The 15517-nt window shown below is 36.8% G+C and overlaps 1 protein-coding gene across 2 annotated transcripts in view; it reads right to left on the bottom strand.

Moving 5' to 3' along the window:
• Positions 1 to 986: 986 nt before the first annotated feature.
• rabep1 (rabaptin, RAB GTPase binding effector protein 1) overlaps positions 987 to 15517 on the bottom strand; it is a 33870-nt gene continuing 19339 nt past the window's right edge. The window contains exons 11-19 of one of the 2 annotated variants that reach the window (XM_067608813.1): positions 15236 to 15352; positions 9833 to 9931; positions 8861 to 9001; positions 5904 to 6093; positions 5211 to 5222; positions 3731 to 3786; positions 3216 to 3314; positions 2589 to 2705; positions 987 to 1730 (exon numbers count right to left, since the gene is read on the bottom strand). In XM_067608813.1, coding sequence (XP_067464914.1) covers positions 1629 to 1730; positions 2589 to 2705; positions 3216 to 3314; positions 3731 to 3786; positions 5211 to 5222; positions 5904 to 6093; positions 8861 to 9001; positions 9833 to 9931; positions 15236 to 15352 — 933 coding nt within the window. In that variant the 3' untranslated portion in view covers positions 987 to 1628. The remainder of the gene's footprint in view (positions 1731 to 2588; positions 2706 to 3215; positions 3315 to 3730; positions 3787 to 5210; positions 5223 to 5903; positions 6094 to 8860; positions 9002 to 9832; positions 9932 to 15235; positions 15353 to 15517) is intronic. The other variant, XM_067608814.1, reaches the window with a different exon arrangement.

The raw sequence follows: 15517 nt of genomic DNA, 5'->3' as shown, positions 1-15517 counted from the left end.
ACCCGAATCTCTGACTGAACTCTGTCGAGAAGCATTGTGGGTAATGTAGGCGCCAGGTTTTAACAAGGAAGAAGAAAGTACGGAATAAAAAAGGACGATATCTCTGGTTCTGCTGCATTGATTTTGATCCTTTTTTTTATTATTACTGTTCATTGTAAGACCAAAAATGTTATGGGAGTGCAATGCTAAATCGGTGGAGTACTCCAACTGCCACCACAGTGTTAAACAATGCGAGTCTGTACAGGGCTAATCTTAATTAAATTCATCAACAGTCTAACAGTTAAGAGAATTTCTTGTAGTGATGAATGAACCGTTTTCATTACTAGAAGACACACTGTAGATATGAAGTCCTTTAGCTTGTAATAACCGCTGAATTTTGCAGTCAGACAGGGAAAAAATTTGTAAAGAAGTCACTCTGCTCCTCACAGGGTAGCCTGTCAGTTAGAGAGGCTCGTTTTTCCGACTGAGTGAGTCAGGTTCAAACCTCCCACCAGCCTAAAGTGTCTTTAAGCAACCAGCTACCGCCTCTACATGTGACTGTAACCTCTGATCTCCCTGTGAACGCTCAAAGAAAAACATCCACGTCCAGTGTTACGAAAGTGTGCTCTTGGGTTATAATTTAAAAACTGCCCACTGTAATTTAAGAGTTTTAGTTATGTTAAGAAAGTCAATTCAAAAAAGGCTTCAATAAAAGGAATAAAGTGTTGAATGACAAGACTTAAGTATTAAAATCCTTTATATTCCATTTACACCTTGTCCTTTCCTTTGCCTGACATGAACTGGGTTAACTAGTGTTTCGACAGTCAGTCAAGTGTGAAATAGACAAATGAAACCCACAACTTTGAGCATGACTAATGTTTCTTCAATGTATTTCAGCAGCTTTAACAGAAAAGGCTTCTGTCAGACATTAAGAGCGAAGACAAAGCAAAAAACAGTGGAGGAGGTTTAAGAAATGGAGGGTATTGCTTGCATTGTGTTACTGTATGTTCCTTTTTTTTTTTTTTTTATCCCAGTAAGTTATGTGCAAGTATCTTCCATGAATTTCCTTCATCGTGTCTTTGTCATAGGTGGAACAGGGTGAAATGACCAGGACAAAGTGGAAAATATCACAGAAAAATAGCCAGAGGGTGAGGGGAAAAAAAACAAAAAAACACATGGAAAGAGGAAGTGAGTGGAACGAGGAAGCGATTATCAACTACTTTGGGAACAGAAGGAGAAAAGTTATGCATCCAATTTTTCTCTATTTACCTGTTTCAGATGAAAAGTGCTTTAGAAGATGACTAACCTTTTTGGTTGAGCTAATACAGACAGTCATATCTACAGTAGAAACAAGACATAAACAGACCCACAGGAAGGTGGACTTGCGTTCCCTCCGTCCATAGACAGACATTTAGTTATTTACATTTTTTTTTTTTTTTTTAGTAGTGTTCTTCTTCATTATTCTATCCATGGTGTGTTCCAAGACTCTTAATGTACACAAAAAAAGGCCATGTCTGTCCTTGTCCCTCCAAACTCTTCCACAGTGGTTAAGGGGAGGAGGGGCTTGGGAGGGTCAGATCAATAACGTTATCGGGCCAGTGATAGAGAAAGAGGGGAATGAAACTGAAGGCAGTTTTCATTCAGTGGCATCATGTCTCTGGTAGCTGGTTGATGTCAGTCAAGTTGGTGTCATTGAGGATTACTTTGATTCGATCCAAGGAGTCCGCCTGTCGTATTCGCTCCAGCTGTACCTGGAGACACAGAAAAACATTGATTGATTAATTTCAATGATCTTGTTAGGAGAATTTCACTGTCAATACCAATATACAGACAGCTTGTCTACACAGGAGGCGTAATTTTTACTCCTCAAGTCTATTTTCTTGTGTTTTACATACATTACTATAGTGATTGTTTTTTTGGGCTCTCTATACTCAATAATATAGAGAAAGGTTCATTACACCTTTAAACCACTTAAACTGTTTTATTATGCAATAAGGTTTTATTCAATATTAGCTTTAAAAAGTATATTTTTTACTAGTATTGATTAGGGGTGGGTATCATCTGAAAAATTACAATACCAGTACCCTTAAAGTCATGCTGATATTAATAGAGTACTTCATTCAATACCTTTTTTTTCCTACTTAATTCAACAACCATCATGTGAATGGAAGCATTCAGTTGCGTAAAACACCACCGCTCTTCTCCATCCAGATTTTTACATAAATACATTCTGAAAGTGTTCAAATTATTGAAATATTTATTAAATAACTGTGTACAATGAAGTATTATCACCACAGACTGTATGGGGCGTGGCTGCTGCCGTAGTGAGCCAATCACGCGTTGCATTACATTGAAGAATGTTTGCTGTGATTGGCTGCGAGCAAAACCGTACAAATAGTCATTTTTTTCTAGATCTGTGTACAAAAAGTTTCGATACTACTACCTTAAATGTATTGAGTGCCGATATCCAGCCCAGGTACTGATTGAATTAAAGTCCCAAAGAAATTTACAGTAAGCTATAACCAGAATTACTCTCTACTACGTTCACCACTTTGTCTTCTTTAAATTTTATACATAATTCTGTCCATAAACCTTCAGTTCGTCCTTACCTGCAGAGTCTGAGAAAGTTTGACGAAGTCCTTCTGAACCTGCTCACTGACATCCAGCTCGGTTTGCAGCCGCTGGGCTTTGTCTTTCTCCTCAAAGGCCTGACTCTCTAGTGCACTCTGCAGCAGACACACACATATATACACACTCAATTAGACAAGCCTAATGGAGCCAGTACACCGCAATGAAACAAAAATCAACATTACAGCACAAATAACATAAATATTTCACTGAAGCACAGTTGATGAATAATTTAAAATGATGTAGACTCTGAATGGTTCAGTGTCTTCACAGTTCTCTGTTGCATAGAAAGAACCTCATTCTCAACTTCATCTAACGTGCTACTACTTTTATTTTAAATATCATATACTGTACTTCTTACCAATATTTTACAATATCAAATGAAACATTCATATAATTGTTGTTGTAATTATAAACAGAAGTTAAGATTTTGTTGAAATACGTTGGTGGATTACATGTTGTATCTTCTGGTAGATCCTGACAAGAAAAGAATGATGTCTTAAGAGTTAAAAATATGAAAGCTAGGATTTATATGAGATCCTCTCGGCTCTGTTATTATCGGTTAAACAAAGTAGCGTCTTGAATAGAGTTTGGGGCGGCAGGTCTACCTTTGCCGTGGTGAGCTCTTTAAGCTGCTGCTCCAGTCTGATCCTCAGGGCTTGGATGCTCTCCAGTGTCTCAGTCTTCTCTGTTAGACTGCTCTGCAACTATATAATCAAGGTAATACATATAAATATACAAACGTACTGCAAATATTTAGTTCTACCAAGAGTTTACGACTAATGTTTACTACAGTGTTGTTACAATTAGGGATGTCACCAGTAAAAAAAAAAAAACACAAAAACTTCTGTAATTATTTGACCAAGAAGAGGAAAGTTAAAGTCAGTTGTTTTCACATTCATCTGCTGAAGGAGGAAAGTTTCTCTGTGCTCACCGTACCTACGAGCATGATTTGTGACATCACAACTAGTCCGGAGCCAATCCTGGTCCAGTATATGACTTACACATATGTTATGTGCATATACATATGTATACTATAATTTTAAACACATTTAGAAGGGCTGTAAATGAGTCCTTTTCACTTACTGAGGTGTAATACAACATGATATCACAGAGGAAGTACCTGCTCCTTCTCAGCTTTTACTCGCTCTAGCTCCGTCTTCAAACTGGAGAAAGATGCTGTGGGAAGAAGACATCATTAGAGGATCATCTGAATCTCAAAGTCCAAATATTCTCTCTGTAAGTATTACGTTAGCCCCTTAAAGGTAGGTTGGAAATTCATGAATAATGCAAAAAAGCTGCACCTTTAGTGAAGGAAAAGCTGCTGTGTGTGTGAAAAACCCTATAAGCTACTGGACCCACTGAGCTTTCACACTAGAGTTGAACTAAAAGAAAAAATTACACTAGAAAACATAAAAAGGTTTATTTTACTATATTGACTTTTTTTGGGAACTTGGCTCACTGGTCACTTTAAAAGAGAACTGGTGCCAATTATTATCTCTGTATACGGCAGATCTGTCAGGTGTCAATGCTCATTTTAAGCACCCAAATTATGAAGACAAACCTTTTAGTGATCCAAACAGTATGTTTTCCATTGTTTATAAATTTAAAACATGAATAAAAACAACTTGTTTTTTTAAATTTTGCACTTTTTGTGGTCACAATTGATCAGAAAAAGAAATCATCAAACAATAAAAAGTTCCAAACAGATCAATTTTACTTCCAAAAAGTGACTATTTTGTGTATTTATTTTTTAACTACTAGACCTGAAAAAATCAGTCAATTTATCGATTGTCAACTGACACCAGGGACAATGATGGAAATAAGTGCAGGACTTTATTGATCTATCCCTGACAAAGTCTGATACGCTGTATTTTATAATATGTTGTCAATAAACCTACAGACAGAAAACTAATTGGTATATTCATATATGTTACAGTTGTTTATTCAGGTAAAAATGGCAAATATTCTCTGCTCCTAACTTCTCAAATGTGAAGATGATCTGCTTTTCCAGTCAAATATCTTTGGGTTTGTTGGTTGGACAAGACAAGTTGAGCTCTTAGAACTTGTAATGGGCTTTTTCACAATGTTTATGTCATTTAATATGCTTAACGATTAAATCGATTGAATAAAATTGAAAAAACAATGGACAAATTAATCAATAATTACAATAGTTGCAGCCATAATTTAAACGTCATGTTAATGTTAAACCAGACAAAACAATTAACCAAAAACAGACTCAATTTTGACACCAAATCTTCACATGCTGGAAAGGTGACCAGTAAGCTTAAGCTCCCGACAAGTGAGTGCAGTCCTTTCAGCAAACATTAACGCATTCATAATGTTTAGGTTGTGAGTGCAAACATACCATTTTACTAAGTGATATATGAATTTACACAACGATGTGCTCTAACCAATCTGTGGGGCAGCACAACATAAGAGTACGGTGAATTATCTATTAATACACATTAGCTAGTACGGTTCAAAAAGTGTGAGGGAAAGCACTACGTCTCAAGCTCACTACGGTTATTAGTCTAACAACTCTGTCGTTAACACACACATACAGGCAGTTAAAGTGCGCTTGTTCAAAGTGTTCATCATACCTTCCAAGATGTCTGAATGATAGTGATCAATGAAGAAGGAACAAAAGAAGAAACAGAGAAGAATGTAAAAAATGTCCAGAAAATTAAAAATTATGGGTAACACTTTATTTTACAGGTATTTTACATAATTTTATACTAATTTCCTGGAAATTTTCATAGTAATTTGCAGGTATTTCATGGTTTTTAGCACATTTTACAGAAATGGTGTGCGATTTGGTACAAATCGTAAGAAAAATGGGAGAATTCATGTGTAGCTGTCAATTTGCAAACAATTTTAATAGATTAAGACTCGTAATCATTCTTTAACAGTCAGATAATACTTTGTTATTTCAAGAAATGTGCTCATTTAAGAGTTTTAGTGAAATAATCTAATACGCCAATACTTATACAAACTAAGTGTTTGCTTTTCATTAAATAATTGTTCTAATTTATTGAGAATTTAACTATGACTCAAAATATTATGAGTTAGAACATTTTTTCTTATAATTTGTACCAAAAAACACCATCCTTTCAGTAAAATTTCCTAAAAATTAACCGTCAAATACCTGCACATTACACGGAAAATTTCCAGGAAATTGGTATACAATTAAAGGACCTGTGAAATAAAGAATTACCGAATATGTATCCTGGAAACGTCCCCGTTGGCCTTTTATTAAAAATGATTGGTTTGATATCTTGGTTAGTAAGTCTCACCTATCTCCTCCTTACAGCCCTCGATCTCCAGCTGCAGGGTGTCCTCCAGGTTCTCCTTCAGACACTGCTCCGCCTGGATATGCTCCTTCAGAAACAGAATCTCAGCCTTCAGCTTCTCCTCCACGTGATCAGCAGACGTCCGTACCGCCACCATGTCCTCACGAAGCTGCAGCACCAGGCGTTGTAGTTCCTGAAGAAGAATCAACCTACATTACAGGCGTCTAAGTGGGGAATCATCATCATCATCATCAACTACTTGAGTTTGCAGATGAGACTTTCTTCTTTTAAAGGTCAAGTTAAAATGTAGCTGGAAAAATGTGACACTGTATGCTGATGGCAAATGCCTCTATATTCATGTAGTCTAAACTACAATAAAAATCTATTACACTGTATGTTAAGTATACAAAGTTACACAGCAGAATAAGTCTGCATTCACTGTGATGACAATTGAAGTGTTTTGACAAAAAAAAATCACAGAAATCTGAATGAAATGTTGACAAAGTATAGAGTAGAGTCTTTCTCACCATAAAAACACTTTTCAACATGTTGCTCATCAGGAGCAAATTTGGCGTCATTATAACGTGTTAATTACGTAAAGCATCAAATTAAAATGAGTTGCACCACGCAAATTTTTCCTTACATAGATTAGTTGTCACTAACTAGTTAATATGGTTGGAATATGGGTGACATATCTGACCTGACAAATGAACAACAGTTTGTTTAATGATGTAAACTGTAAAGATTTTAAATTACATTTCACAATTAAAAAAAAAAAAAACCCATCAAATTATACCAGTTACATTATGCCATTAATGTATAACTTAATGACTGAATAAGGTCGGTGAAACTGCATAATCAGATAATTCCTACTCACTCTAAATGGCATGAATGTTGTTAATTCTGACACTATTTCTTCATGTATGCATGTATAAATAAAACAAAGCAATCCCTACATATGCATAGGATTGGAAGTTAACTTTAATATATCATTTGGTATCTTCTTAAACTATTTATATTTGTGACTGACATTACCGTAGAGCTGTAGCGATTAGTCAATTAATTGATCAACATAAAATTAATTGGCAGCTATTTTGATCATCATTATAGTTGTACTTAATAATTTTAAGTAAAAAATCCAAACAATCTCTTGTTTAAGGTTCTCAAATGTTGACAAGTTGCCACTTTTCTTTGTTGTAGCATTGTAGAAAATTACTTTAAAGTAATTAGTTTAGTTTAAATTACTGGTTGGACAAAATGACATTTGTTGGCATCACTTTGTGCTCTAGCGAATTGCAACAGGCATTTCTTAAACTGTTTTCTGATGTTATATAGGTCAAACAATTAATCAATTAATGGAGAAAATAATCGGCAGAGTAATCGATTATGAAAATAATCATTAGTTGCAGCCCTGCATTACAGCAAGTGATGCTGCAGTGATAAGGATTTGATTGGACGGATGTTTCCTTGTATTAATGTTGCAACCAGATTTAATAAATCACTAGATGGAAACTAACTAGGAAGTAGCGTAGTAATGGATTTACAAATATCTGGTGTAACCTGACATAGACCTTACTCAAATTCTAGTAGGCAACCAAGTGCATGACATCTTGCTATAGCTGCAGTATCTTGTGATGATAAATGCTTGGAGGCACAACAAAGACTCAAATGTGAACAATGAGAAGTTACACTGCACCGGTTCTCCCTCATATTAATGTGTTTTGGTGACCTTATTCTACAGTACGTGATTGAGGCTGCACACACCGCAGTGGGAGGTGATCTGTCTAATACAGATCAGATTTAAATGTTATGTGTGCAGCTTGTTTAACCACCAACGAGTTTAAAATGTCACAGGATTGTCAGTGCTACTCTGCCTCCACTAAAACACAGGCCCACTCCTTTTTATACAGCAAAATTCAGAAAGAGGCCGTGAGTAACAGTGTGGGAGGAGATGTGTGTGTTTAAAGCGGGAACGGAGAGGAGAGTACAGAGTCATAAAAAAGATTCTCACCCTGTAAGATAGCTTCAAACGAGTAATGGTGCCATTAATCAGTGAAAATGAGCTCATGGAGCCACTAAGGCGTTACCACTGAAGCAATTGAGTCTCTGACCGCTGCACTGCTGAGATTATTTTCCTATAATTTGGTGTCAGTTCCCTTTTCTATATGTGGCATGAATAACACCACCACTTATACTGCAAGCGGTTCTGCAAGATGAAGCTTGCAGAATCAGTGACTTAAATCACTTCCTATTCATTTTACTTATTATTATTTTACTTATATTAATATGTTTTCTTAATGTTTTTTTTACTGTCTTTTTATCTTTCATTGTCTTTTTGTCTTCTCTCTACTCTGTTTTTGCATCTTTTGTCTTCTTGTCTTGTCGCTATCTTAATTTCGTCTTGCTTTTGTTTTGTTTTGGCAGCACATTTGTTAGACCACAAGGATTCACACAATGCGTTTTGGTGAGTAACACTCAATGTAAACATAACTTTTGTTTACAAGAAAACTCCACAAGGCACCTTTAAGTTTTTGCAAAAACTCTTTCCCTTTCTGACTCGAGCTTCCTAGCTACTGTAGCTGGCAGTAGTGATGGTTTACTAAAGGTCTGATAGTGTGAACTGAAACTCCACAAATAGAATTCAATAAACTTCCTGCAGCACAATCCACTGTTGCACCACTTTTCACTTGTAGCTTATAAATGTGTGAAGTCTCCCAACAGCCCACAACCACAACCAAAAAGAGTGTTACTGTCTACAGCAGGAAAGAATAAATATTCAGACCTTTGTACATTAAATTTAAGACTTTTTAATACCTTCTATGGCTTTATTTTGAAGGAACGGAATTCAAAGCTTTTTAAGACTTTTCAAAAAGTGCAGATACCTTGTTTGAGGTTCGATACCCAGCTGTATTACTGCCGTTAATGTTAAGTTTGAAAGATGCGAGTTAGATTTCACATACTTGCACAGTATTGGGCATCTGGAAATCTTCTTGTTGCTGCAGTTCTACGTGCAGTCTGTGTTTTCCCTGCAGGCTCTCGTTGTCTCTCTGTAGTCGGCTTAGTTCATCCGCCACCTGCTCCCTCGACTGCACCAGCACCACCTGAAACAAAAACAAACAAAATAAAGTCACTCCATCTCATCTCATCATGTGTCAGTTTGTTTCCCTTTTTTCTTCTTTTTACTCCTGTAATATGGAACGAGCACCACGTCTCCACACGGTGAAGACTGACTCACCGGCCAACGTCTGCTTTTGGAGCCACATTCCATCTAATTCTCCCTGCAGAACTATCACTTCGCTAGGTGTGTCATTACGACTGAATTTATTCGAGTATTAAGACTCATCCATCTTTAGATCAAAGTCACATGCAGCAAAAGGCATATCTCATTCCTCTGGCTGACAAGTTTGTCTGCAAGGACTTTAGAAGCACATTAATACATGTGCAATGGTCCAACTCGCAGCTGCACATCCATTACTGAAGAATGTTTCTGTCTCACATCTTTCTTCTTGTTTTTCCTTCACAGTTTGGACAATCATCTGTCAGAAAAAGTGAGTGCACGTACTTTACTTGCCAGTGCACACGGTGATTTCTACGGTGATTCATTTGACAGCTGTAGCGGCGGATGAGTAGCTTTTGGATATATTTAACTTTATTTTTTACAAGCGAAAAATCTTCATCTTGTCGACAAATTATTTGCGGTAGTGAGGAGCATTGACGTCACTGCCGTAGAGGCCAAAAAAGTAAATCTAAACAGGCATTATCCATAATTCAGTTTGGCTGCATAGTAGAGCAGATAACAGAGCTAGAGCCTGCTGTCAAACCAACGAATGAATATGCTTATTTGAAAGGCTCAAGTCTCACCATCACTAGCAGGCACCATAACATCAAACACAACTGGCAATAAAACAGTGCTTATGGAATATGTTGCTCACCATCTGCTCCTGTGTGTTCCTCTTGGCTTCACCGAAGGCCTGTTGTAGTGTGCTGAGCAGCGTTTCTGACTCCTGGACTCTCTGAATGAGGGCTGACACCTACAACACAGAGAAGAGCAGCGCTAAGACGAGAGAAGAGAGTATACTGATCATAAAATATGCATACTGTATAATATAATACAGTTAAATGTAAGGCTTATGCTTGTGGTCATCTTAAAAAAATACACCGTCATGTTCACATGGCACAAAGATCATAAACTCACAATGACTCATACAGCTGCATGTATCTTTATTGCTGACTTAAGTGTGTGAAGAGGCATTACAGCAAAGTTACAACCTAACTGTGAAGCTGGAGCAGCAGTTTATTACCACAAAGTAGAAAAATCCAGTAATCTAGTTTAAGAACTACAGCAGCGATCTGCAGTTGAAAGGATTGCTGACCCCACATTGTTTCAAACAAGGAGCTCAGTAGGAAAGACGCCAAACTGTTCCTGCACCACAGTGGTGACAACTGCCTAAATTGAACTAAACTGAGGTTTGTGAACTGACAAAAGTTCTCACACTACTGTGGTCTGTGGTCAATGTGACAAGACCTGTGATGCAGAAAATATTATTGTTTGTGCGGTGACACCACAGAACCAATGTGCCGCTCTCAGCTGCTTGAAAAGTCGGCCATATCGTTATCAGACGATAGAGAATTTAAAGAAATTACACATTTCCTGTACTTCCTGCCAGTGGGACTGCTGCACATACACTGTCACAATGTGTGGGTATTAGAAACAAATCTAGGAAAAAACTTTCCAGAAAGGCACTGGGTTGTATTTTCATGATTCATGGTGCAGATTGGAAAGCGCAGCAGGCTTTTAGATAGTTGCTTAGCATCCGGGGTACACATGACAACAGGGTGGGATAAGGAAGAATCCATTTTCACACATTATCAGTTGGTTTGTTAGCGGTTTGTTAGGAATTATTATCACATTTTTAGGAAAGACAGAAAATTAGGCAGAGGAGGAAGAGTATGTTCAAGATCATTTTAAAGTACATCTTAATTCCTTATGAGACTTGGAAAGCATTGCTGTCTCTATTGTATTGTCTCCTCATATGTCTTTCACTGTTATTGGCATATACCGACCCTCTAATTCTAATAACATTTTTTATGACAAACTGAAATCGGGTGTTTTAATATAAACTGGGCTGAGAAAGCAAAAAACTCAAAAATATATCAAATCAGTAAAATCTCACTCAAATAATTCAAGGCCCACCAAGAGTTACTCAATCATCACACACGCAGATAGATCTTTTAGTAACAAACCTGAAAGAATCACAAGATCTTTTGATCTGGTTGATCATCCCATTTAAAAGCAGCGTTTTCCTCACTACGACATACTGATAATGTAATAAATGTGGAGTCGGGAAAAGCTTTTTCCTGAGAAGAAACGACAGTAATAAACTCTGAACAGGACAAGCAGAGTTGTAAATGTAAATCTACAACAGCACAAATCTGCTCACGCTTACAATACTTTGATTTTTGACTTCTTAAGTGTAACTGAAAGTCTAGCAGTCACTTTGTTTGCCTTTTTCTTTTTTTGACTCACAATGATCTACACAATAACCACATTTGCAGTTATGAACGTCACTGTAGTTCAATAAATTACATAAAAGCAAAATTTAAAAGACTGGTCTTGTGTTTTGTCTTCATTCATTGATTGATTGAGGTTGTATTCAATTTAATATATCTGTGTTACGTGCTGAAAGGATTGGTTGAATAATTGATTAATTAATCGACAGAAAATAAATCTGCAACTGTTTTGATAATCACAAAGAAAAATGCCACACTTCCTCTGCTTTAAGGTTCTCAAACTTATGAATTTCCTGCTTTTCTTTGTTTTTTGTGATGTTAAATTGAATATCTTTTGGTTTTGGACTGTTGGTCGGGAAAAACAAGTAATTTGACGATGACATCTTGAGCTTCACAAAATGTTAAGAGGCAATTTTCAGTTCTCTGACATTTAACAGAGCAAACGATAAATTGTTCAATCAAGAAAATAAAAAGAGGATTGATCAATGCTAAAAAAATGGATTATACAATGGATTTACAGCTCTAGTGTGTTTACAATAACATTATGTTACTAGGGCTGCAACTATTATTTTCACTATCAATTATTTGTTTGATCTATAAAACATCTTTAGATGTCTTATTTTTGTCCAATTAACAGTCCAAAACCTGCACATATTCAATTTACTATCATGTAAGACCATGAAAAGCATCAAACCTGGAACCATCAAATCCTTTGCATATTTACTTAAAAAAATTACTTTAATTCATTATCAAAATAGTTGCCATTTAATTTTCTTTCAATCAGCTTACTGTTATCACACCTCTAAATGTCACTACTGCCAAACTGGGAACAAACAGTCTCTATGAGGAATCACACTGCTGCACTAAGTAACAGTTTCACTTAATAATTGTCTGTTAATCATCTACAAATAACTCTATATTAAAGTGTAGTTTCTGGTTACAGTAGTGTGAAACTGAAGCAACATGATTATATGAACAGTCATGATTCCGCTCCACCGCATCCTGCTCATCCTGCTCATCTTCGCACCCACAGGTATGTTGAATAAAAGATGTGATGCCTCAGGCACTAGTTTTGTTAAACCCGCTCGAAGAGAAGATGACTCATGCGGCTGTTGCCCTGGTAACCTGCTGTTGTTGGATAAGGAGAAAGGACTGATGAATGGTGTATAGAGTCGACAGAGTAATGAATTGTGATTTTTTTATATAACTGTTCGGATTGTGTGTCCAATGAATCTTGAGGAGATCAGTGTCACTCCTGATGAATATTTCAAACCGGCATCTGGAGAACTGAGATATAACCCACTATTTTTTTTTTTTTTTTGTTACTACAGTCTGGTGCAATTTGCTCAAGATTTCATGTGTAATAACACTTTCACAATGCTACAAATCACTAAATTAAAGACACCTGCAGAGTGGACACACACATTGCTTTAAGATATATAAGGAGGTAATCAGCTGACCTTTTTCAAGCAAAAATAGAAAACATTCTCTGGTTTTAGCTTCTCAAATGTGAAAAATTGCTGCTTCTCTTTGTCATAAATGATAGTAAACTGATTATGTTTCAGACTGTTGATTGCATATGGCACTTTGAGCTCTGGGAAATCACAATTTTTTGACATTTTATACACAATTAATAAAGAAAATAACCAGCAGACTTATCGATAAAGAAAATAACTTTTGAAGAATGTGCAAGAAAGTGAACAGACAAGCAAAGTATGTGCATCCATTCCTCTCTAAAGAAGACACAGAAAAACTTTGCTTTTATTTCTAGCAGGCTGGATTATTGTGATGTTCTGTTCTCAAGCCTCCCCAAGAAATCTTTAAATAAACACTCAAAATCCAGCAGCATGTCTCGTCATCAAAGCTAAACCCGGGGAACATATCGCCCCCGTTTTAAAAGCCCTTCATTGATTCTGCTTTCGTTTTTGAATCCCTTAATGGATCAGCACCAGATTGTATTTCTGACATGCTCGTTAGATACGCCCCTCCTAGACCCCTGAGATCCTCAAACTCTGGTCTCCTGAACGTCCCCCAGACCAGAACTAAGAGACCTATGGTGATCCTGCATTTTGTTTGCTCCCAGAGGAGGTCAGGGCATCACACACAACGGATAACTAAAAGTTTTTTTTTTATGTAGTTCAGTGGTTTCGTAACTACTTTTTATACTTCACTACTTTAGTTTGTTTTTTATTTGAACTTGTGTCTTTTATGGGTTTCTTTTGTCTTGTGTTTCATCATTTGGATTTTACTGATGTAAAGCACTTTGAATTGCACTTCTTGTTGCTGAAAATAACACCTTTTTAAACAGGCGTTTGAGTAATTCTTGTAAGAAGTTGACATTTTATATTTCCTTTTTTTATTGCGTATTTTTCTGTTCACCTTTTCAATGTTTTTTTACTGTGTAATTTTATTACTAATTGTGTATTTCTCTGTATTTCTTTGTGGCGTCACGCTTATGTAAAGCACTTTGTGACGATTGTCTGTGAAAAGTGCTATATAAACATTTTACTTACTTATTATTATCATTATTATTATTATTATTGTTATTATTAAAAAGGGTTTGTTTTTAACAACTACAGCAACAGAAAAAGTGCAGAATATAGGTGCACCATGTATTGAATTGGTCCAAGTGCACGATGAAACCCATAAAACACTGAACTTTGTCACCAAATCTGCCCTCACTGTAGTGACTCACTGAAAAACTCAACCAGCACAGATGAGAAGAAACCTTACTGTGCTTCTTTGTCTGCATAAAGTGCAAATCTGCACTTTAGGCAATGCACATGCATGTTTTCTTGCACATACAGCGAAACAGGAAGTCAACACCGTCACTACTTTCAAAACAATATTAATCTAAATCCGGGCGCTCAGAGGTAGAGCCAGTCGTCTAATAATTGGAGGATTGGTGGTTCAATTCTCAGTTCCTCCACTCTGCATGTCCAAGTGTCCTTGGGCAAGATACTGAACCCCAAATTGCTCCCGTAGGCTGTGCCATCAGTGTGTGAGTGTATGAATGTATGTGTGAAGGGGTGAATGTTGGCATGCAGTCCATTTACCATTTAAATTCCTGAGCTCGAATCATTTGGGATTTTAAGAAGCTGCAAGTTTTTGCTTTATTTCATCCGTTACTGACCGTTAACTCGCCAGGCTAATGCACTGGCTGCACTCTGTTTATGTTCCTGCTTCCCAGAGGGCATTGGTTATCAGCTTGCAACACATGACACGCGTCAACACAGACAATTAGCAGAGAGTCAGTGAGAGAAAGATACGGATAATTAATAAAGAACATTTGGAAATACTACAACTCTGACCAGAGTGCGAAGCTTTATGCGAAAAAAACGAGCGGGTGAACTCAAGGTTGCACTGAGTCACATATGACAAAAAACATGTCAGTTATAGATAGACATAATGAACAATGACTGTGCATTATTTAGGAAGAATGTTTCATAACCTTAGATGGTGGAGATCTGTACAACACCAGTATTTTATCATTTCTTTGATTACATACAGAAATAAAAATGCAGATTGACTCAGTTCTCTTCCTGCTTTAAGGCAGTCCTGCACATTTAATGAGGAATTCAACCCCATGAGAACGAGTACAAAAACATACTGTAGAAATCAACACAATTAATGAACCAGCTTAAACTGGGATGACCTAATTCTCCTCTAGCAATCATTATGCACTATCAAATTGAATCTGAGAATGACATACTGAGACTGAAATTTTAAATGTACTAGTCCGCACTCGCACATCAAACACCTCACATCTGAGGGGAATATTCAGTGTTTTTTTTAAGTTATTAATACATTCACTGTGTTCATACCTTAGCAGCAGTTTCTTCGTTGCCTAATTTGACTGAATCTTCCAAACTCTGTTTCTCAGTCATCGTCCTCTCCAGCTGATCGTTGGCCTGACGAAGCATCACCTGCAGTTTCTTCACCTGGAAGGGGAGTGGGACGCAGAACGGTTAAATCTCGATCCAGTCCACACAATACCATGCTTTAAAAAAAAAAACTAGGGCTGTAGTCTGCTGGTCGACTGGTCGATTAGTTGGTCGATATGCTCTCGTCCGACTAAATTCTCATTGGTCGAATAATCTCCGTGT

The sequence above is a fragment of the Thunnus thynnus genome, chromosome 13, assembly GCF_963924715.1.
Source record: "Thunnus thynnus chromosome 13, fThuThy2.1, whole genome shotgun sequence".
NCBI lineage: Eukaryota > Metazoa > Chordata > Actinopteri > Scombriformes > Scombridae > Thunnus > Thunnus thynnus.
Note: the sequence above shows the minus strand (reverse complement) of the source record. Positions and strands in the feature narration are given on the sequence as shown.